Genomic DNA, 23986 nt, shown 5'->3' with positions numbered 1-23986 from the left:
TGCCTGGCCCTGTACCAGTCAATTCTCTTCAAGGAACCTCTTTTGAAAATAAGATTTTCTTGAACTGGAAAGAACCTTTGGATCCAAATGGAATCATCACTCAATACGAGGTACTGGGAGAATAAGGAAGTTTAATGAAATGTGCATTGAAGGGGAGAATCAAAGAAAATGTTACAGAGAAATAATGGAAAAGAAGTAAATGAGAATTAGAGGGTTAAAATCACTAGTTCTTCTCTGTTTTAATTTATAAATTTCTCTAAATCAAGTATTAAAATGAATATTATATGGTATCTAGACTTTTCAAATTCTTAAGTAAATACTGTTTTAAAGAAGTAGGATGGAACTTGCCAACAGACTTACTGGTGGTTGTAAAAAGAATAAATTTTTACAAAATTAAGAAACTCATATTTCATACTGTGATTTAGGGAAAACCATTGAATGAAGTTGCTTTTAGGGTAGGGGAAAATACCTGAAAAGCAAAATATATCATTGCTATTGCTATCGCTAAGTCACTTCAGTCGTGTCCGACTCTGTGCATAAACCTCTCTATTCCAGAGCTTCATCTCAACTTTGAATATAAATCGTTATCTTATTTGTAAATGCGAAAAGATGAAAAAAAAGTCATTTTAATTGCACAGATAGGTAGTTCTGTTCTTGGGTACTCAGTGTTGTTTCCAGTATAAAATATGTTTTAGTGGCAACAGAGTGCATTGTGAAAATGGAGAATTTTGTTTTTTTTCACTTTTAGTGATTGGTCTGTTCAAGGTATTTTTTCTTGATTCAGTTTTGGTGGGAATTTCTGTGTTTCACATGCATTACATTATATATGACCGTAAGATTTTATATGAATATGTATTCATATTTATGGCTTCCCTGGAGGCTCAGTGGTAAAGAATCCGCCTGCCAATTCAGGAGACACGGGTTCAATCCCTGGGTCAGGAAGATCCCCCAGAGAAGGAAATAGCAACCCACTCCAGTATTCTTGCTTGGGAAATCCTGTGGACAGAGGATCCTGATGGGCTTCAGTCCATGGGGTCACAAAAGAGTCAGACACGACTTAGTGACTAAAACAACAACAACATTCATATTTAATTATATTGATTTATATTTTGATGGAAGAAAATAGGTGTATATTGATCCAGTCAGATAACTCTAGGTTTATCTGTAGATAAGTAGATAGAGATGGACAGACAGACAGACAATAGATACAGAATAACAGTGAAATAACCATATCAAAATGAGAAAGAAAAGGGAAAAAAATTGTGATTCACTCCACACAGATGCCCTTGAGTGCTATCTTATTTAAAGGGTTTTTTTTTTAGAATGTATTATGATATGTATTGGATATGTAATAGGAAGTAATATTTCTTAACACAGGTCAGTTACAGCAGCATAAGATCATTTGATCCTGCAGTTCCTGTGGCTGGACCTCCCCAGACTGTATCCAATTTATGGAACAGTACACACCATGTCTTCATGCATCTCCATCCTGGAACCACCTACCAGTTTTTCATAAGAGCCAGCACTGTCAAAGGTTTTGGGCCAGCCACAGCCATCAATGTGACCACCAATATCTCAGGTATGAAATGAATAAAGTACAAACAGAATTGGTTGTAATAGCGTATCCTAAAGAATCACAAATACACTGAGTGTAATTCACGTCATTTTTTGAATCTTTAATATAGTTAGTCATGATTGAAATCAAAAATTTATAAATTCTTTTTGTTCTTCCATGTTCATTTTTATTATAATTCTATGGAGCAAAACAATTCAGTACATGGATATTTGATTTGAACTTTAAAACTTGGTTACAATCACTATATCTTGGGAACACATAATAATTAAGCTAAGGCTAATGAAATTTACGGTTAGTGTGGTTCCCAGGTGTACTTGAACTTTTAAGGTAGTTTATTGTTATTTATCCCTTGAGTTCAGTAATTCTATCCTTTAGCAATTTAAAAACAATTTAAAGTGAAATTGAAGTATTGGAGGCATGATGCTTCTCAGTATGATTTATGCATATGTTTGTGTATGTATAGTACACATATGATATACATACATATGTAATAATACTCATATACATTTTGTACCTATTTAATCTGTTTATTCTACTTCCTAAATAACTCCCAGATAATTTGCCTCTTTCTCATGTCACCATTTCTACCTTTCCATCTGGATTGTATTTATTTATTTATTTTTATTTTATTTTTTTTTATTTATTTTTTTAATTTTAAAATCTTTAATTCTTACATGCGTTCCCAAACATGACCCCCCCTCCCACCTCCCTCCCCACAACATCTCTCTGGGTCATCCCCATGCACCAGCCCCAAGCATGCTGCACCCTACGTCAGACATGGACTGGCGATTCAATTCTTACATGATAGTATACATGTTAGAATTCCCATTCTCCCAAATCATCCCACCCTCTCCCTCTCCCTCTGAGTCCAAAAGTCCGTTATACACATCTGTGTCTTTTTTCCTGTCTTGCATACAGGGTCATCATTGCCATCTTCCTAAATTCCATATATATATGTTAGTATACTGTATTGGTGTTTTTCTTTCTGGCTTACTTCACTCTGTATAATTGGCTCCAGTTTCATCCATCTCATCAGAACTGATTCAAATGAATTCTTTTTAACGGCTGAGTAATACTCCATTGTGTATATGTTGTATTTAAAGCTTGTATTTAAAGCTATCGTTGACATGTCTTTCTAAGTAGCACTCTTGCCTTTAGATTTATCTTGCTCCTGTGTTGTTTTTTGTTTTTCTATTGATCTTTGTATAACATTTATTTCTTCTTTAATTTTTCTTCAAAATCTAATATATAATATTTACTGTATTATGCCAGGTATGATATTTTTACACAATTAGCATTTGTGGCACTTCATTTTAAGGCCCTTTTCATCCTCTTCTACCATGGGCTTCCCTGGTGGCTCACAGGGTAAAGCATCTGCCTGCAACGCAGGAGACCCAGCTTCGATCCCTGGGTCGGGAAGATCCCCTGGAGAAGGAAGTGGCAACCCACTCCTGTATTCTTGCCTGGAGAATCCCATGGACAGAGGAGCCTGGTGGGCTACAGTCCACGGGGTCGCAAAGAGTCGGACACGACTGAGCGACTTCACTTTCACTCCTATCCATAAATCCAAAGTTCCAGTCACAGCAAACTATTGTATTGTCTGTGTCCTTTCACATAATGGTATCTTCATATATTCTGGTGTTTTTTTTTTTATCTCTGGTATATTTTTCCCATGTTCTCTCTTTCTGATGAGCTTTTACTGTTCTTTTAATATTCAGCTCAAGCATTGCCTAAATAGTGAAGTCCTCTCTGTTTCATCTTCCTGGTTCCCTGCACTAGTTTAGAAGAGTATGGTTCCTCAGCATCAACTTCACATTAAAATGTCCTAGAAATGTACATTATCAGGTCCCTCCTCAGACTTTCTGAATCAGAAACGGTAGACAAATGGGAAAGCATTCTGTATTTTTATTTTAAGAGCCCTCCAGAAGTTTCTGATCTCCCTAGTCTGAGAACCACTGTCTAAGTAACTGTCTCCTATTTTGGTCACCTAAATTCTTCTATAATTTTTTGGTGTTTACAAGAGTGTCACTCTTGATAAATCTGAATCCCTACTTTTAACTCTATAAATGTCAAAAACCATGCTTCATTTGCTTCTATATTTATAGCACTTCTTGTAAAGTTTGACATACAGTAAGTATTCAGTAAATGTTCAATGAGTGAATGCGATACTTTAAACTTTTTATTAGATACCATTTGTTCATAGTTTTTCTGGTAATGTACATATTTCACTGGTCATATCCTCCCTTAAACATCTTTCTGCATGCAAATGATCAAAAGCCATTTGAGGTTATTCACCCAGTTCAGGATTAGGAAGCCTCCTTACCCCAAAAAATTATCAAATATTTTGAAAAAATTTAGATTTCTTCTTTTTAAGAATCTGGCTGTGAGGGTGCTAATTCTTGGTAATTAACAGCTGAAGTGCTCATTTCCGTTCAGCATACTTCCTAGATATATCTCTATAGTGACCACAATGGTGAAAGTGATCAAGATCAATGCTAGGTCATTCCACAACCTTTAGATCGAAGCAGCACCACCTCCCTAGGCAGCCTTTTACCTAGGTTCCTGCCATTTGTGTCTCCACATCTTCATGTGCAACTCCATAACCAGAAATCCCCAGAGTCTATGCCATTATCACCTTCCTCCCATCCCATCAATGCTGGTTTCAAGATCTCAGGAACCTAGAAGTTAAAACATCTTCATAAAATGTTTGGAGTGTGTGTCGCAAGTTGCCAGATTATAATTTAAAATTTAACAAGTCTTAACTTCTTATCTTCTGCTGCTTTAAGTTCTCAGAGTTAACATTCAGTGGCATTTGTTAAGGTACAGTTTAATTTTAAGTATTAAATTGACTTTTTCCTTCAGTTCAATTCAGTCGCTCAGTCACCTGTCCGACTCTTTGCAACCCCATCGACTGCAGCACACCAGGCCTCCCTGTCCATGACTAACTCCTGGAGTTTACTCAGACTCATGCCCATTGAGTCAGTGATGCCATCCAACCATCTCATCCTCTGTCGTCCCCTTCTCCTCCCACCTTCAATCTTTCCCAGCATCAGGGTCTTTTCAAATGAGTCAGCTCTTCGCATCAGGTGCCCAAAGTGTTGGAGCTTCAGCTTCAGCATCAGTCCTTCCAATATTCAGGACTGATTTCCTTTAGGATGGACTGGTTGGATCAGGATCATTTATTCAATTTGAACTATGATATATTCTTGTTTATTGATTGAAACTCTTTCCCTCATTAATCATTCATCAGCTCCAACTTTACCTGACTACGAAGGAGTTGATGCCTCTCTCAATGAAACTGCCACCACGATAACAGTCTTGTTGAGGCCAGCACAGGCGAAAGGTGCACCTATCAGGTAAGAGGGGAAAATCGTAGTCAGAGGGAAAACAGCCAGTAGAACAGATGTTTTCTCACAGCCATTCAGCGGCCAGTATAGTGGTTCATCTTTAGGAGACTTTCATTTAACAGCTAGTATCATAATGGTTTTATTTTTGTTTTGTTTGTGTTTGTTTTTTCTTTTGGTTAAAACTATGAAGAGATTTTTAAGAGTAAAATTCTAAGAGAATTTTGAGATATTCATGAACCGAACCATTCACCTCTCTGTACTGTTTAAGAGTATTGTTCTTTGAATTTTTTCTTTCTCTAGCCCAATTTCATTTCCCTTCCTCTGTTGGTATCTGTGGTATATGAGCTTTGAAGTTATTTGTCAGGAATAGAATGAGAAAATAACCCCTGAACGTTGTATTAAATCTGTTATGAATAATTCAACATGAGTGAAATTATTGATTGAATAATAATATAGATTATATAATAATAATATTTTCATAAATATGATTGAAAAATAGGAAGCTTTGAGGAAATAAAAGGAGAATAGTTAAAATGAATGTGGCTTATGTAATCTTTTAATTCCTAAATTGTTGCTTATCGGAAATTTCATAGTAAATATTAAAATTCAATTTGCCATTTAACTTAACTATCTAGTATTAAGACCTCCCACATATTATCCTCATCTTGAAGAAATTATGAGCCATGTTATTTTCACAGATTGAGTGAAATTATTCTAATGATTTTAATTCCTGCATATTTGTAATTAGATAAATGTACAAAACTTTAGCAGGTTTCCATTTGAAAGTTGTAGATTTGTTGGGTACTTTTGTTGATATACTTTTCTGGAGAAATAAATCAAGGCACAGAAATCATTGCAGGTATATCATAATTGAGTCATCTCAAGTTGTTTACATATTCATAACAAATTAATCTTTGTTCTGTGGATTATATGACACGCTTGACCTTATGGGCACATATTAACCATGTAAATAATCCTGTATCACTGGAAAGGAAGAAATATTTTTGTTAATTAAAAAAGAAAATATTGGATAAAAGAACCTGAGTCCATAAAGAAAACTCTTACCTCATGTCTAGCTAAAAGTCACAGTAATACCACAGCAGAGAAAAAAGAGATGATCGGATTCATTTGTAATAGAAACACTTGTGAGGCACTGGATACTTGAAAATCCAAAGTCTATAATACTCTTCATGAATGAGTGATCTGTGAGGAAGTCTGATTTCTGATTCAAAGAAGAAAGAGAAAATGTCTGCATTCAACATCTTTTACTATTGACAAGTAATCAGAGTTATTCACATCTTCTACCTGTGATAAAATTTACTTTATAGTTGTTCAGTTCTGCTATTGTTGTTTAAATAAGCTGCCAGGTACTTGCATTGATCTTTTTGGATCTTTTTAGAGTTATAGTTGAGTGAACTCAGCTCTACTTAATGTAAGTTGCACACACAGTATATTATTATTATTACACAATAGTACCTAAGCTCTTTATTAATTTAATCAAATTATTATACAAATATTAATTGACCATGTATTATGTGCAAGGCACTGTGCTAAGTGTTGTAAACCAAAGAAAACAATCACAACAGAACACAGACCTTGGCCCAGATTTGTCATGGACAATCTGTGTCTGCAGTGAGAGGAGTCTTCATCCTTGTAAATCCTTTGCTCATAGTTGGTGTTCACGAACTTTGTTGAATTTGTGAATATATTATTGATAATATGTTTTTAAGTCACAAGTCTTTCTTTGATTTTATTTGCATTTACTTACCACTATATCTGCATTATATTTGTGAACAAATAATGTATACCCCAGCGAAAAGTCTTGCCCTAAATAATGCAGAACTTAGTATCACCAACCACTTTGTTCTTCAGTATTCATTAAGACTGTGTCCATACACTAAAGTGAAATTTGTATAGTGCAGTCCTAACAAATGTGACTCTTTGACAAAATTAATTTTTGAATATATAATTATTCTAATGGGCTTCCCTGGTGGCTGAGACAGTAAAGATTTTGCCTGCAATGCAGGAGACCTAGGTTCGATCACTGCATTGAGAAAAATCCCCTGGAGAAGAGAATGGCCACCCACTCCAGTATTTTTGCCTAGAGAATCCCATGGACAGAGGACCCTGGTGGGCTACAGTCCATTGGGTCATAAAAATTCAGACACAAGTGAATGACAAGCACAATCTTTCTAAAGCTTGAAAGTTGCTGCCTGATTTAACTAGTCCTTTGAATCTCCTCACCAACTTTTTGAGATCTAGCCTTAAAACTGTCATTACTTGACAATCATTACTATGATTCAAAATTAATATTACCAACATTTGGAATCATTTCCCTAGAATGCAGAATTTCGTTTTTTCTAAAGCATTTTATATATTTCTTAAATGAATTCAGATTTTAAACTGAGTAGACATAATTATAAATTAGAATTCATAGAATGTCCCAGTTATTAAAAGACTGACCCAATGTAGCTGTGTTTTCAAATAATGAAAATAGCAGTGAAATGTTACAAAAGCACAAGAGAAGAGTTCCTCAGTGGTGAATTCAGTTTGTTGTAAGATGTAATAAATGAATGTGTGTTTTATCACACCTTTTTCCAAATATAAGCTCAGCCTGTTTTAAGCTGGCAAGAAACTATCTATTCTAGGGTATAACTAAATGTTTATTTTGCAGGTAAAACCTATTCTTGCATTTTAGAATATTAAGTACCATATATTTTAAGTTAGATAATTAGGACATAGTCATGAAATGCCATCAAAACCATCATTTTTCCCCACAATTATATTAGAAAAAGAAATTATTTGATGCTCAGTGATAGCTTAATGGGCTTCCCAGATGGCGCCAGTGGTAAAAAAAAAAAAAAACCCTCCTGCCAGTGCAGGAGGCATAAGAGATGTGGATTTGATCCCTAAAGTCAGGAAGATCCTCTGGAGGAGGGCATGGCAACCCACTGCAGTATCCTTGCCTGGAGAAAGTCATGGACAGAGGAGCCTGGCAGGCTACAGACCATGGGGTCACAAAGAGTCAGACAGAACTGAAGTGGCTTAGCACTCAAGATAGCTTAACAGAATTACAGATCAAAATACAGAACTGGGTTTAGCTGGAGTTCAAACCTTGTATATTAGAGTTACTCCCTGGGTCAGTTGGTCACATATACACAAGTTGAAACATTATGACTACCCTCTTCATTCATCTGCAGAATATTTCATTTCATCCCAGAATTTTAAAGAGATTAAATAATTGCACCTGAATTTTCTCACCAGTGTCACACAAGAAAACTTATTTGAATTCCAGATAAAAATGCTTTGAAATTTAAGCAAAGATGAAAATAGTACTTTTCCCTCATTTTATGAGTACACAGGTCTTATGGTCCAAGTAAAATCAAGTAGATGTTGTTTTAACTTAATGTTTATTCTGATGGTATTTTGCAAATGTTTAGGTAACAATGGTGACACAAGTTTGAATTGGATAATGTGTATTTGTAGGTAGTGAGAGCAAGATGAAGATATAAGAATGTGGTAAGGTATTAACCCCAGTATAATGAGTACTGATTTTGACAGTGGGAGAGCATCACATAATTTCGACAAAATGGAATGTTAGAGAAGTATAGTTAATGTTCAAAGTGGTGTCTGAGCAAAATATCAGCAGTATTGAAAATAATTCTCTTTTGCCTTCTCCATGGACAGCTCATGGCATATTGAGAATATTCAAAAAATAACTGACTGAATGGGTGGCTAGATAGGTGGGTGCCTAGATTACATGATGGAAAAAAGAAAGGCAAGGAAACTAGGCCAGTAACATGATCATAAAGTTATCAATACTTCCCTAATGATGGAAGCAATTGAGATGAGAAGAAATTGTATATTGCAAGGGAGCTAGAACATGATTAAAAATAAAATTTGTTAACATTAATGCCAATGTTTCGAGCTTTGTTGATTCTTAAACTAGTAGTTCCTCTTACAGAAATAGGAAAGTCGTGATAGACCTGCTTTGCATGGTTAAGAAGTGAAGAGATGGGAAGCAGGAAATGTAATGGACATCAAAATGATAATTATGTAAAGCAACTATACTCCAGTAAAAATTAATGTTAAAATATGGTAATTAAGCCTTTACTCTGTGGATTATCAGAATGTTGGCATTGGGGCAGTCAATAGGAATGATAGTGGCTATGAGATCTTGGGAGGTTTGTTGGTTAGAGGAATTGTAAAACATTGGAGCTAGGGAATTTCTCCTAAAGTTTTAAGGTGACATTCTCAATTAAAAAATGAGGAAGTATACATTGAATACTTTGTGAGTTGTTATCACCTAGAAATCATACAAGCTAAAACTTAAATCAGAATCACAGAGGGTTTACTTACTGCTAAGTCGCTTCAGTTGTGTCTGACTCTGTGTGGGTTAAAAAAAAAAGTCCATGGAATGCAAAGGCTTTGCATTCATACCCAACATTTTAAAGCATTAAATCAGGAAGAATATCTACCATGTCTATCATATAATTGCTTTGAGTTAATAGCAAAAATCCCTATAAAGTCTTAGAGCTGAAGGGAAGTTGTATGAAAGAAGTAATTATTTAGCCTCCTAAAAAACTAAAAATGATGCCATACCAATGTTTAATCAAATTAAAGTATAGTATAGTGAAATCATCTTTAGTTTTTTACCATAAAGAAATCATATTTCGAGTGTTGAGTAAAGATTCATGATGTCAGTATATTGATTTTAACCTAATTATGGAAGTATTTTAAAAAGGTAATTAAGAAGAATGGGGAAATATGAAATATAGGAAGAGTGAATAAAATTATTCATGTGGCTTTGGAATATTTAAAATTGCCAGAGTACTAAACTCAAGTAATATTTAGATATAGCTAGACTTAAGTACCTATAGATAGAATTAGTACTTAATAATTAGGTAATTAAACACCACAAGGCTGAAAGAGCATAGGCCAATTTCATGTAATCAGTCAAATAACTTTTAATTTGATTTCTTATTTCTTACTCTCTGCCCTTTAATTAATTTATAGTGATAAATAAGTATCAGGAAAAAAACAACTTTAGAAAAATGAGGAGTATATGGTTAAAGAACAGCCTACTCAGACGAATTGAGATAAGAGGAAGGAAGATAAGAAAATTTATTTTAAAAATGAACTTTATAATTTTAGTTTGGAGCTCCATCTCAAGTTCAATGAGATCTTTCCCAAAGAGCAGACTTGTCTTCTCTTATTCTTCTCTAACATCAGCAGTTTGCTTTTGTTCTTAATAGATCTGAAGAGACAAGCTGTCGTGTATGAAGTTCTTTGATTTGGATTGTACAACCTGTGTCAGTTTAATAGAATTAGTTAAGACTGAATGTTCACTAGATGTTCTGGATTTTTCTAGAGATGTGGGCTAATTAACAAGGAATTTATTTTTAAAGATTAAGTTAAAGATTAACAAGGTTGGGTAATTATCAATATTGTCCATTAGGACAAGAATATAAGGTTAGAATTATTCGAGTAGTGTGCATGTGCAAGTTTATCCACATGTATGAATGTATCCATAGGATATACAGATGTATAACATACAAATATGGATTCTAAATTGAAAATAAGCAGAAAAAGAAAAGACTAGGCTTGCCTAACATAACATGTGTCAGCTATGATCTTCTCTCTCTCTCTCTCTCCAAGGGCTATGCTTATGTTTCCCTGTATTTTAAAATTGACAAGTGTATGCTCCACATACCCCTCAAAGAGCATGTATCTTGTCAGTAGCATTCCTTGGAGCTTAGAGACCCAACTTGGCAGAGGTATAGGGAATGATGCAGTATGGATAATTTCAAATAACATAGAATTCTGCCTTAGTTACTTTCTCAAATCTCAATTTCTGACATTAGTACAATTTCTGTCCTATTTCTAAAGGAAAGGAGATTAATACCAATCTGCCTGTTTCTTAGCACAGTTTTAATGGAAAATGGGAACTTAAATAATTAGGAGGAAAAGAAAGTCTTTAATATACAAATCTCCTTTCTCTTAATTTGTGCAGCTTTCCTGTTTGTAAGTATGACAGAGTATATATTAAGTTAACCTTTTATACTCAATTCTAAACTAGCATAGAATTTAATGTTGTCTTAGATGCAACTTTTATCTCTCTCTTTCTCTCTCCTTTATTTTTTGGAAGTTCATTAAAGAAAGTGTTCTATTACTGCTGGAGATGCATTGAATAACAACTATTTTCTGTATATAGAATGATCTAATTTGCCTGGAAATTCAAGATTCAAGCATACAGCCCTACACACAGCTGATTTATTTTTAACTTATATGTGACCATAGTACTTTCTCTCATAATTGTCAGGAAATTAAATTATATATTTTTTACAGACTTATTATATATATATGTAATATACAGTAAAATAACAGTATATTAATAATGTCCATTTTCTCAGGTGTACATTACCTTCAAATTTTGTACATTACCTAAAAAAATGTATATTTTCCTAAAGAATGTCCTACAGAGAAAATTATTAATATACCAGTTTCAGAAATAGAATTAAAATTTTAATTAGTGGTGAGGTGGATATTTACTTTAAAGTTCAATTATTTTCTCTCCTTTCCTCTGTAAAAGACTAGCTATTAGAGGAAAGTTTTAAGACTTTTAAGAAAGGTATTAGAAGCTTTAGGTTTGAGCTTTAATGGGCCAAATACCATCTGTTTCTACAATTTGTAACATTTTATTATTAACAACTCTAGAAGAAGGAGGCAGTCTATTTCAGTGGCGAGGACAGATTTCTGTCCATCTGTGCCCGTATTGCAGCATGTCACTTGTGCTTTAGATCTGCATAGCTCTGAGCCAGTGTTGATGCCATGGCAAGGTCAAGAGGTGGAGAAGCCTGTCAGCACGTCCTGTCTCTAGCGTGATGACAACCACAAGCTGGTGCTTCAAGCCCCGCTCTGAGGCAGTCACTCTGTTGAGCCTTGGAGCGAGGCCTTCCACACTATGATTTCAAAGGAAAATGTTAACTTTAAACATTTTAAAATATCAGACAAAAAACTTAATGTATGATATGTCTCTGGTTAATGTCAAATTCCTTATTAAGGGATCTCATCTCTCAACATTTAAAAATGTGCAGAGTTCTATGGTGATTTGTCTTTTTTTTTTTTTTTCAGGTCCTTAGTGATTATATTGGGGTTGGGGGAAACAGAATCCATGTGAAATGCTATTTTACTGCAAAAGAGCTTGAAAATCAGAATACAGGAGGTTAAGACTGACTTTAAAGGCTGAAACATTGCATGTTGATATTAAACACCCCATTCCTTTTTTTGAGAAAGCTCAGTATCTAGAATCTCTAATTGTGTGCTTTGTTTTTCCTTTTCCAAAAAGTGCCTATCAGATTGTTGTGGAGGAATTGCATCCCCACCGAACCAAGAGAGAAACCGGAGCCATGGAATGCTACCAGGTCCCTGTCACGTACCAAAATGCCATGAGTGGGGGGGCACCATACTACTTTGCTGCCGAACTGCCCCCAGGGAATCTTCCGGAACCTGCCCCATTCACCGTGGGCGATAACAGAACCTATCAGGGCTTTTGGAACCCCCCTTTGGCTCCACGCAAAGGATACAACATCTATTTCCAAGCCATGAGTAGTGTGGAGAAGGTGAGCATCCTCCAAGATTTTGATTTTTCACTGCCCTGAGGATTAGCCACAGTCAAACTTTATAAATACTCAGTAACATTTGTCAAGGGAAGAAAAAAAATTCAGTGTGTAGGGGGTGTTGTTTCTGTTCCTAGCAGCATGCGTGGTTTGGGGCCTACTGTAGGGGCGGAGCTCCATGCCAGTTATATTGCACAGGATTTCTGTTTCCTAGTAACCGCTTCTCTTTGAGCCCTCTTCAGGAAAGCCCACAAGAGCAATTGTGAGTAAAATGATTTGAAAAGATGGGTGTACTATTGCCAGGCCTCCAGCCCCTGTAAACATAGAGCATTGTTCTGTCTGTTTTGCTCAATAGTGGCACACTTCAGGAGATTAAATTTACTGCAGGATAAACAGAATGCGTGTTCCACAGCAGGCTAATAAACCCTTATAAAGTTTTCAGGGGGTACAAGCCAAATAGTAAATAACTGGTAACAGTCCTCTGATTACAAAGTAATAGGGCGCCTGTGGTATATCTGACAGAACCTAAACAGAAGGCAGCCTGGTGATGTCGGGATGCTGTGCGGTTAGAGAAGTCTGTTTTCCATTCCCTGGCTGCCCCTCCTTTTCCCATTTTGGACGCAGTTGTTGTTGAACACTGCCACGGCTCCCAAATGAATATTGAAGAGGGAAACACAACAGGAAGGTAGAAACTACCAGGGGTTCCATATGTAGGGAAATAACCTGGGCTTTCATGTCTCATGCCGTTCTCCTGAAAGATTTTCTTTCCTAAAGCATATTTTATTTAAAGAAAATTTTTTTTGCAGGGAGGTATAGGAAAAAAATTGAAAATAGAAACCTTCTACAACTTAAAATTCAATAGAAGAATGACAATTTTATGTACTTTGTAGCTATGTAGGAAATTGTTGGTTTTGAGGAATTGAGTCCCTGAGATGGGTACCTGGGAGATGATGTGGAATATCCAATTGCAGCAGTCCTGTTATATCCTGGAATCATTTCATTGCACGACATAGTAATCTATTTGCATTTCTGTAAGGGATCGCAAGAACTTAGGGTATTGACTGGCTGCTTCTGAATGAAAACTTTATCTTTGTGCTTACTTGTATGGTTGGATTACAGTATATGGAAAGGAAAATGTCACAGCATCTTCTAAGATGTACTTCAAAGCCAGAGGCCTCTCATGGTTAAAAATGCTCTTCTCATCTTCTAGTTTATTTTTATATAAGTAGGAGTCAGCTGCCTACTTTCCACCCACACATCATTCCGTACCACTGCCATGATGGGGCTGCTCAAAAAAGAGACAACCACAGAAGTTTTATTCCATTCTGGGTATAAAGTAGCATAGTTCTGTGTTTGGGTATTCATCTTTAGAGAGGTGAGAGATTCCAAATTAACTTTTGTAACTTGGTCTGTGATATGAGAGAAGTGTTAATGAATGTCTGTTACTTATAAAGAATTTTCTCTGGCACTCTTTAAAAGCTTTGATATGAATTTTCTCTTCTAATTGTTAATATATCTACATGTGGTTTAACCAAAATATAGAGTAGCAATAGTATGTTTCACAGTTATCTTGGAAAAAAAGTATTAAAATTGACATGGCTTCTACCAGCAGAGACTGGTAATCCTGATGGAGTTAACAGCAATTGCTTTTAAGAAATCAAAATTCCTTTGAGCCTTTATGGTACTGTGAAACAGTCTCTTGGAGTGTACTATGAAGGCTTCAGGTCACAGTTAAATAATAAAAAGTGCAGATTTTCATTTTTAATTACTAATTTTTCCCTCAATGCTTTACTTTAATTTAAAAATAACAAATGCTTAAGTGAATGAATGAAGTCACTCAGTCGTGTCCAACTCTTTGCGGCCCCATGGACTGTAGCCTACCATGCTCCTCTGTCCATGGGATTTTCCAGGCAAGAATACTGGAGTGGGTTGCCATTTGAGGAAAGTATACAAAGTCTTGGTTTATCTATCTATAAAGCTACTCAAGATGGAGTTACATATACATCTTGAAAACAAACAGCCTCTGTTGTATTCACCACCTTTAACATCTTATCCAACCTCTTGGATTCAAGGATATATATTCAAAGATATAAACTGAATGAACTAAATTTTGGAGGAGTGAACTGCAGACCTCGAGGTGTGTTTCACCCTCCTAATACTACCCCACAACATTTAAAAATAAAAGGAAGAGAAAAGAGTTTTTAAATTCTGAAATGTCTTGTCCTTTCCCATTTCTCCTTCAACTTCCTGATCTCATCTGTCTAGCAAGAGGAAGAAAAATAATCCCACCAAGAAATATTTAATCCCTAACACCTAAATTAAAAAAGAAAAAAGAGCAGATGAAATATACTGCAACTGTGATGCAATTTTATTACTTTTATCATTTAGCTCCTTAGTCGTGCTAGAATCAAAGCAAAACTGTCTAGTATTCAGCTTTGGTCTGAATCTACAGGTATGAGATGAACATGAAATTTATATTTGGGTCTGATTTGTATTAGCTTTGGGAATATATTTTTTCTTTATGATCATTCAAAAAGTACAATAAATTCAAATAGAATGCTGGATTGTTTGTCCCAGCAAGATATCCTGTTTCATTATAAGATAAACAGAGATACCTTTAGAAAATACTAGGTTTTTTTTAAGTTATTTTACATTTTTTAGAAATCTCTGTGAAAACATATAAAAAATAGTGTCTTTAATGCTATGATTCTATTCTTTGGAAACCTACTTTATAACCCCAGATTAATCTTCATACTGTAGTTTATGAAATAGGAAACATTACCTATAACTGACTATTTTCACTTTTTTATAACTGACTTTTTTTATTCCGTCAGGAAACTAAAACCCAGTGTGTACGAATTGCTACCAAAGGTAAGAGGTTTGCTTTTTTTTTTTTCCAAATTCCATTTGCCAACTTTCTAAAATGAAAGAGCTTTGTTCCCTGCTTCAGGGCTAATTAAATGTGGCACTTCTATTACAGAGTATTTGTAGTTGGGCCCAGGTAAACTGCCAGCCAAGTTTTCTGACTCACTTGGGTGTCTTTGACAAGTAATGGTGTGCTACTTTTCATCCCCTAGTACTTGACCGGAGGAATCTTGTTATGACAATAAGAAGGATTTAGAAAACTTCAGAAGGGTTTGTTTCTGCCATTTTAGTGTCTGAGAGGTCTTGTGCCGCTGATTAACCAACATATTATGAAAACCTCAGCAATATCTGCTCGAAACAGCAAATTCCTTATTTAACAACCTTTTGGTTGTAGACAATTAAACACAAAAGACAGCTAGCTAGTCTAGGCATATGTAAGGGTAAGGATGGAAACAGGTCCATATCAGTAGTATAGGTGGATTGAAGATTCTTTCCTTTTTTATTAAAAAATATTTTTTTAATCCAACTGTTGCCAAGAAATTAGGTCTGGGAACAGCCAGGGCTATTTCTCCTGACATTGCATATTGTAGTTTAGTTGTGTTATTTCTTTAAGAGAAAGCATTTTCATCTTTGAATGAGTATTTAGAGTTCAGAGTGGGAGAAAGTCTCCTGTATTCCACTATGTTTATAATCCTTCATTTAAGAGTTATGTAACTGTGCCAACAGGGAAAGAGAGCTACTTGGTATATTCTAGCAAGAAAAATGAGAAAAAGCTGTCCGCACACAAACATAGGGCTCCGCAGAGGGTTGAGGCTCTGGGTGGTTTGCTGCCAGAATTAGTATTAGGTCCCCATTCATAGCAGTAGTTGATTCATTTAAAGTAAAAAATGAATGGCCATATTCTGTTTGTGCTGGCATCTTTCCTTTTATCATTTTTCTCAATCTAGTCCTCAGTCTGCTCAATTAAGCGTTTGTTTTATACTCTTGATTTGTAAAGGCAATAACAAAAGACTTTCCCCTTGACTCATGAGGAGTAATAAAAAAGCTTCACAGAAGAGAAAGTAATATACACTTTTCAATTCAAATACTAGGGTTCCTCATGATTTTTTTAAAAATAAAGCAAACTTAAATTAAGGAAAAGAGAAGGCATACATAGATGCATGAAGTGTATAGGCATTTTATTTTAAAAACTTGGCATATGTATCAAGAGTTAAAATTGAGATTTTTAGAATATAATAGCAGCAGGCATTTAGGTCCTAAGTTTTTCAGATTTAAAACAAAACCAGAAATGTGAAATGGTCTCACATCAGCCTTCAAGAAGTTTCTTAAATATGCATATTAGTGCTAGTCACTCTGTCCGACTCTGCAGCCCTATGGATTGCAACCCAACAGGCTCCTCTGTCCATGAGATTTTCCAGGTAAGAATATTAGAGTGGGTAGCCATGCCATTTTCCAGGGGATTTTCCTGGCCCAGGGATTGAACCTGCATCTCCTACATTGCAGGCTGATTCTGTACCATCTGAGCCGTAAAGGATTCTAAAATTTTAAGTTTTCTTGTTCAGCTATTTACATTTATATACACTTAAGTGTTATTTTATCCCTCACTCATACAGATAAAATTACGATGACCAATAGCATATGATATTTTGACTGCAGGAGAATAGAGATTATGGAAATCAGATTGACCATGTGGCATAGAATATTTGCCAGAGACTCAGAGGTAATAAGATATAGTCCATTTATGGGAATTTCTTCTTTGCCTAGAAATCTAACCCTGTGGTGTTTCTGGGTCTCAGGTTGACAGTATTGTTTCTTGAGTGAAAGAAATCTGGCCCCACTAATGGGTTCAAACCCTGCCTTTGCCACTTCTTACTGTTCTTTTAAGTTGAACAAAATAAAATTCTCATTCTAAAAATGAGAATGTTAGAGTATCTCAGCAGGTTCAGTTCAGTTGCTCAGTCATGTCGACTCTCCCACCCCATGAATTGCAGCACACCAGGCCTCCCTGTCCATCACCAACACCCAGAGTTCACCCAAACTCACGTGCATCAAGTCAGTGATGCCATCCTGCCATCTCATACTCCATCATTCCCTTCTCCTCCTGCCCCCAATCTCTCCCAGCATCAAGGTCTTTTCCAATGAGTCAACTCTTCACATGAGATGACCAAAGTACTGGAGTTTCAGCTTCAGCGTCAGTCCTTCCAATGAACACCCAGGACTAGTCTCCTTTAGGATGGACTGGTTGGATCTCCTTGTAGTCCAAGGGACTCTCAAGAGTCTTCTCCAACAGGACAGTTCAAAAGCATCAATTCTTTGGTGCTCAGCTTTCTTCACAGTCCAACTCTCACATCATACATGACCACAGGAAAAACCATACCCTTGACTAGACAGACCTTTATTGGCAAAGTAACATCTCTGCTTTTTAATATGCTATCTAGATTGCTCATAACTTTCCTTCCAAGGAGTAAGTGTCTTTTAATTGCATGGCTGCAGTCACCATCTGCAGTGATTTTGGAGCCCCCAAAAATAAAGTCTGACACTCTTTCCACTGTTTCCCCATCTATTTCCCATAAAGTGATGGGACCAGATGTTATGATCTTAGTTTTCTGAATGTTGCTCTTTAAGCCAACTTTTTCACTCTCCTCTTTCACTTTCATCAAGAGGCGTTTTAGTTCCTCTTCACTTTCTGCCATAAAGGTGGTATCATCTGCATATCTAAGGTTATTGATATTTCTCCCGGCAATCTTGATTCCAGCTTGTGCTTCTTACAGCCCAGCGTTTCTCATTATGTATTCTCCAAAGAAGTTAAATAAACAGGGTGACAATATACAGCCTTGACATACTCCTTTTCCTATTTGGAACCAGTCTGTTGTTCCATGTCCAGTTCTAACTGTTGCTTCCTGACCTGAGTATAGATTTCTCAAGAGGCAGGTCAGGTGATCTGGTATTCCCACCTCTTTCAGAATTTTCCACAGTTTACTGTGATCCACACAGTCAAAGGCTTTGATATAGTCAATGAAGCAGAAATAGATGTTTTTCTGGAACTCTCTTGCTTTTTCGATGATCCAGTAGATGTTGGCAATTTTATCTCTGGTTCCTCTGCCTTTTCTAAAACCAGCTTGAGCATCTGGAAGTTCACAGTTCATGTATTGCTGCAGCCTGGCTTGGAGAATTTCGAGCATTACTTTACTAGTATGTGAGATGAGTGCAATTGTGTGGGAGTTTGAGCATTCTTTGGCATTGACTTTCTTTGGGACTGAAGTGAAAACTGACCTTTTCTAGTCCTGTGGCCACTGCTGAGTTTTCAAATTTGCTGACATTGAGTGCAGCACTTTCACAGCATCATCTTTCAGGATTTGAAATAGCTCAGCTTGAAGTCCATCACCTTCACTAGCTTTGTTCGTAGTGATGCTTTCTAAGGCCCACTTGACTTCTCATTCCAGGATGTCTAGCCCTCACTATTATTGTGAAGATTAAAGTAGTATGTATATATGAAATGCCTAAAGCGTGCCTAGTGTAACTATGAGTTAAGAATTAACTGATATATTATCATCACCATAATTACTATAATCATTTAGCATTTTTTTACATAGGAAAAAAGGTAAAATTAGTTTACCTGACTCTATTTTTAATATTATTAGAGAATAATTGCTTTACAGTGTTGTATTGGTTTCTGCCATATAACCATGCAAATCAGCCATAAATACACCTGTGTCCCCTTCCTCTTGAATCTCCCTGTCACCCTCCAACTCATCCCACCCCTCTAGGTTGTCACAGAGTACCAGGTTGATCTCCCTGTGTTTTCCAGCCACTTCCCACTAGCTATCTGTTTTGCATGTGGTAATGTATATGTTTCAATGCTGCTTTCTCAGTTTGTTCTGCTCTCTCCTTCCCCTGCTGTGTCCATAAGTTTGTTCTCTATGTCTGTGTCTCTATTCCTGCCCTGCAGAGTTTCACAGCATACAAGTATAGTCAGCCATGCTATATAAAATTTTTCAGTATGAAAACTAAAACTTTTGCAGCAAGGCATTTTGAAAATACACTTACTGAATGACATAACCATATTGATTAGGGAGGGATGAAGGAACCTTCTGGGCAAGGGTTGATTGGATATTTCACAGGTATCTAGTATATATATGCAAAAACCTATTAAACTGTATACTTAAAATTGCATGCACTATACTGACTTAGGGCACTGAAAATTCTTTTGCCAAATGTGAAAGATTTAAAAGCCAAGAGCAACTAGCCCATACACTAGAACAGCACAATCATTTTGAAAATAATTTGACCTGTGAAAATTATCTAAAAATCGTCCTGTGTTTCCTGCTTTCTCGGAAGTCACATCTGAAGGCAACACATAAAGAGAAAACAGGTGTTTACTTGACTGGTAGAGAAAACATGTATAATCAATGTCATAATTTCTAAAATAAATAGTGATATGAATATATATTATGAGACAAAAGAAGTGTTCTGGGAGTTAGGGTCATTGATGTTGGGATCATTGATCCTGCTCTCTGACTCACATTTATGTTAAGAAGTCATTGAGACAATACGTGTCAGGAATGGAGTAGAAGTGTTTAATATAAATTGCACTGGAAATCATGAAAGTCATAAACTGTTTATAAAATAACATATCCAAAGCCAAAGCTATAAACATACAAAAAGGAATTTAGTCCAGTGTTATCTTTGAAAAGCAAAAAGGAGAATAAGTCTCAGGAAAGGTTCCTGTGGTACATTAAGAAAAGGAGGAAACCTTAAAAAGTCACTTGTCCAGTGAAGAGCATTGTGCAGCCTGAATACTCAGCATGTATAGGCACAAGTCTCTCGGATCACTGAAACATCGTGTTTTAGGCTGCTATCAGTTTGCTTTCTGTCTTTTTACTTATGATTACATATAATGGTCTAAATTGGTATACACCTACAAAATTGTTTTTAAATTAGCAGCTAAGAGTATGGTGCCATGGTACCATAAAGAATGTATACCATGATAATTTTATTTTTTTCTCAAGGAAATTATGCAGTGAGTGATATTTTAATGGTCAGATTTAAATGTGAAAATAATATACAAATTATAATAGAAGTCACTTAATGGATTTTAAAAAGTACTTCTCTGGAAATATGTTTTATCTGTGTTAAACTAACACTAGAATTTTATATCATTTAAAATGTTCTCAATATGAAATTATCATTTACGCAACCATGTGCTCATTTACATAAAATTGTTCTATAGGCAAGCAAGTGTTGATGAGTAATCAAGATATCAAATAATTCCCTAGAATAAAACTAAGAAATAAGACCAATAGTATATGAAGTTGAAAGTATTATCATCTGTTTATATAAGTAATTTAATTTACACTTTGAACCTATATTTCTAGAAGAAAACTGGCAACTTAAATTTTTAATTTTATGGTGGTTTCTATGTTGATTAAATCTGTCCATTCCAATAAAAGGTATCAAATCTGATAAAACAGAAAAGTGTAGTATAAGTAAGTTTATTGGAACAGAGCATTTAAGGTGAGAAAGGAGTTTCTTTTCTTAAGTTACTGAAATACAGCTATTTTTTTTTACATTATAACAAACACTTAAGTTTTCCAGACAGGAATGATTTTATTCCAGATCTCCACTTGTCAGTAGTTTGCTTTGACAAACTGCTGTTTGTCTACCCATTAACCATTCTTTGACTTATTCCAATTTCATTTGGATATCAATATGCCAGCCATATATCTAGCATTTATCTAATACCTGTTATACACCAAAAATTCTAGGTTCTGGGGACAGAGCAGTGACTAAATATAGATAAAGTCCTAACTTCTGTGAACTTAAATTCCAGTAGAGGGAAACACACCAGACAGAAATACATATGTGATATGGTGAGGGTAGGGGATAAGAAATGTGTGTTTAGGGCATTGCTGTTTTGTGTATGTTTATCAGAGAAAGAGGAACAACCGAGGAAGAGATGGTTGGATGGTATCACTGACTCAATGGACATGAGTTTAAGCAAGCTCCGGGAGATGATGAAGGACAGTGAAGCCTTGTGTGCTGTAGTCCGCGGGGTCTCAAAGAATCGGACACAACTGAGAGAATGAACAACAACATCAGAGAAAGACACTCTGTTAAGGTCAAAGAAACAAGGGAGGGACCCATGCATGGGAGAGTCCTCACAGCAGAGGGAAGGTGGCCTCAGCCTCAGGGGATGAATCAGACTGATCTTAGTGATTGCCGACAGAGGTCCATATAATCAAAGCTATGGTTTTTCCAGTAGTCCTGTATGGAAGTGAGAGTTGGACCATAAAGAAAGCTGAGTGCCGAAGAATTGATGCTTTTGAACTGTAGTGTTGGAGAAGACTCTTGAGAGTCCCTTGGACTGCAAGGAGATCCAACCAGTCTATCCTAAAGGAAATCAGTCTTGAATATTCATTGGAAGGACTGATGCAGAAGCTGAAACTCCAATACTTTGGCCACCTGATGGGAAGAACTGACTCAGTAGAAAAGACCCTGATGCTGGGAAAGATTGAAGGCAGGAGGAGAAGGGGACAGCAGAGATGGTTGGATGGTATCACCGACTTGATGGACATGAGTTTGAGCAAGCTCTGGAAGATGGTGAAGGACAGGGAAGCCCGGCATGCTGCAGTCCATAGGGTCTCAAAGAGTCGGACAAAAATGAGCACTGAACAACAACAACATACTTTAGCTCGAGTCAGAACAACCTGGAGGGCTTTGAAAAATGGATTGTTGGGCATCAGCTCCAGAGTTTCTGAATCAGTAGGCCTGGAGAGAGGCCCAAGAATGTGCATTTCTCACAGGCTTATGCTGACACTGATTCTACTGCTACTCAGACGATCACAGTTTGAGATCAATCACTGGGCTTCTAAGAAAATGTTTTCTTCCTGAATTTTAGAAGGAGAGATGGCAAAGACAACCACCTACTCATCCATCTTATCATGAGCATTATGTTGTAAGGGTGTGATATTTAAAAAGTGGAGAGCCAAATTGGCTAACAAGAGGAGCACAGCAAAGAAAACAAGCCAACTCAGAGACCTAAAAACTCCAAGCTGAGCAACCCCTTGCTGGAACTCCTTAAACCATATATTTAAATGTGAAACAAATAAATGCCCTTATTATCAAAACCACTAGTGGTGGGTAATCTGTTACTTGCAGCAGGTATTGTCTAAACTGATGTTTGGTTTTTATTTTCCCTTAGGAATAGTAGTGAAAAATAAAATTGACATTTAAAAATATGGAATCTCTTATTAGGTGTCAGTCTAGAGTATCAGTTCAGTTCAGTTCAGTCACTGTCATGTCCAACTCTTTGCAACCCCATGAACTGCAGCGTGCCAGCCCTCCCTGTCCATCACCAACTCCCGGAGTTTACTCAAACTCATTTCCATTGAGTTGGTGATGCCATCCAACCATCTCATCCTCTATTGTCCCCTTCTCCTCCTGCCTTCAATCTTTCCCAGCATCAGGGTCTTTTCAAATGAGTCAGTTCTTCACATCAGGTGGCCAAAGTATTGGAGTTTCAGCTTCAGCATCAGTCTTTCCGATGAACACCCAGGATTGATCTCCTTTAGGATGGACTGGTTGGATCTCTTTGCAGTCCAACGGACTCTCAAGAGTCTTCTCCAACACAACAGTTTAAAAGCATCAATGCTTTGGCACTTAGCTTTCTTTATAGAGTATCAGGAATCCATTTGCCTCTTGGATGCAGGTATTTTGATAGGATTTATCCTAACTAAGTCCCTGAGAGCTAGAAAGGAAGAACCTATATGGTTCTCTGAGAAGCCATGGGAAGAGAATTCCAACCACTGAATTATGCATATCTCCATTCACCCATTTATTTAGTATCAGCTTATTTATTCTTTTGATAAACCCAAGGTTAACCTGTAATTGTGAAAGGTGTTCACTTAACTCTTGTTAAGTTCCCATCCCAGGAATGGTCTAAATCAGATCATTATTAATTCAGAGTATTACTTATGTTAAACAATGATGATATAGATCTTTGCCAATCCCTCAAAATACTGTGACTTCAGTGCTAGCATACATTTTAAGCGTGCATTCCAATATTAAAAATTTACTTGTCACAAAAGTGTAGGTGTGGATAGATTTTATAAATAATATATGATAACACTTACAAATTCTGGTGATATTTTATTTATTATTTCTTCCCTCCTTTGCTATCTTTCCTCTAATTACTGGATAAGATTAGTTTTTTTAAAAAAAGAATTTGCTTTATAGTTTTAATTTTGTCCTGTGCTGCTTTTGTCAAATTTTTCATTGGTGCCCTTTCCTCTGAATGTGCAGATGGGTAAAAGTTCTTTTTTAAGTGATCAGGCATTCAGAAATAACAAGCATGAGAAGAAAAAGAACTCTAAGTCTGTCAAGAAGTTACAGTAATACCATAGAAGCTCCATTTGGTTGTACCATGTGTGTGGAATCTTTTTGACTGAATTCATTCCCACCATATTTATCACAGATGAACTTGAGTACATCTCAACAATCTCGGCTCTTAAATTGCACTCTTGTGCTGTATCTTTACAACTGCAACAAAGGGGAATTTGAAAGTAGGAGTGAGGTCTGAA

At 36.2% G+C, this 23986-nt stretch overlaps 1 protein-coding gene across 4 annotated transcripts in view; it reads left to right on the top strand.

Annotated features, from left to right (window-relative positions):
* The window catches only part of PTPRK (protein tyrosine phosphatase receptor type K), a 619247-nt gene that overhangs the window by 494842 nt on the left and 100419 nt on the right, over positions 1-23986 (top strand). For all 4 annotated transcript variants that reach the window (XM_069598358.1, XM_069598357.1, XM_069598360.1 and 1 more), the window contains exons 9-13: positions 1-110; positions 1378-1579; positions 4827-4932; positions 12272-12545; positions 15377-15413. In XM_069598358.1, coding sequence (XP_069454459.1) covers positions 1-110; positions 1378-1579; positions 4827-4932; positions 12272-12545; positions 15377-15413 — 729 coding nt within the window. The remainder of the gene's footprint in view (positions 111-1377; positions 1580-4826; positions 4933-12271; positions 12546-15376; positions 15414-23986) is intronic.

Source organism: Ovis canadensis, chromosome 8 (genome assembly GCF_042477335.2).
Source record: "Ovis canadensis isolate MfBH-ARS-UI-01 breed Bighorn chromosome 8, ARS-UI_OviCan_v2, whole genome shotgun sequence".
Lineage (NCBI taxonomy): Eukaryota > Metazoa > Chordata > Mammalia > Artiodactyla > Bovidae > Ovis > Ovis canadensis.
The sequence above is the reverse complement of the archived record's forward strand: the minus strand, read 5'-3'. Positions and strand labels throughout refer to the sequence as shown.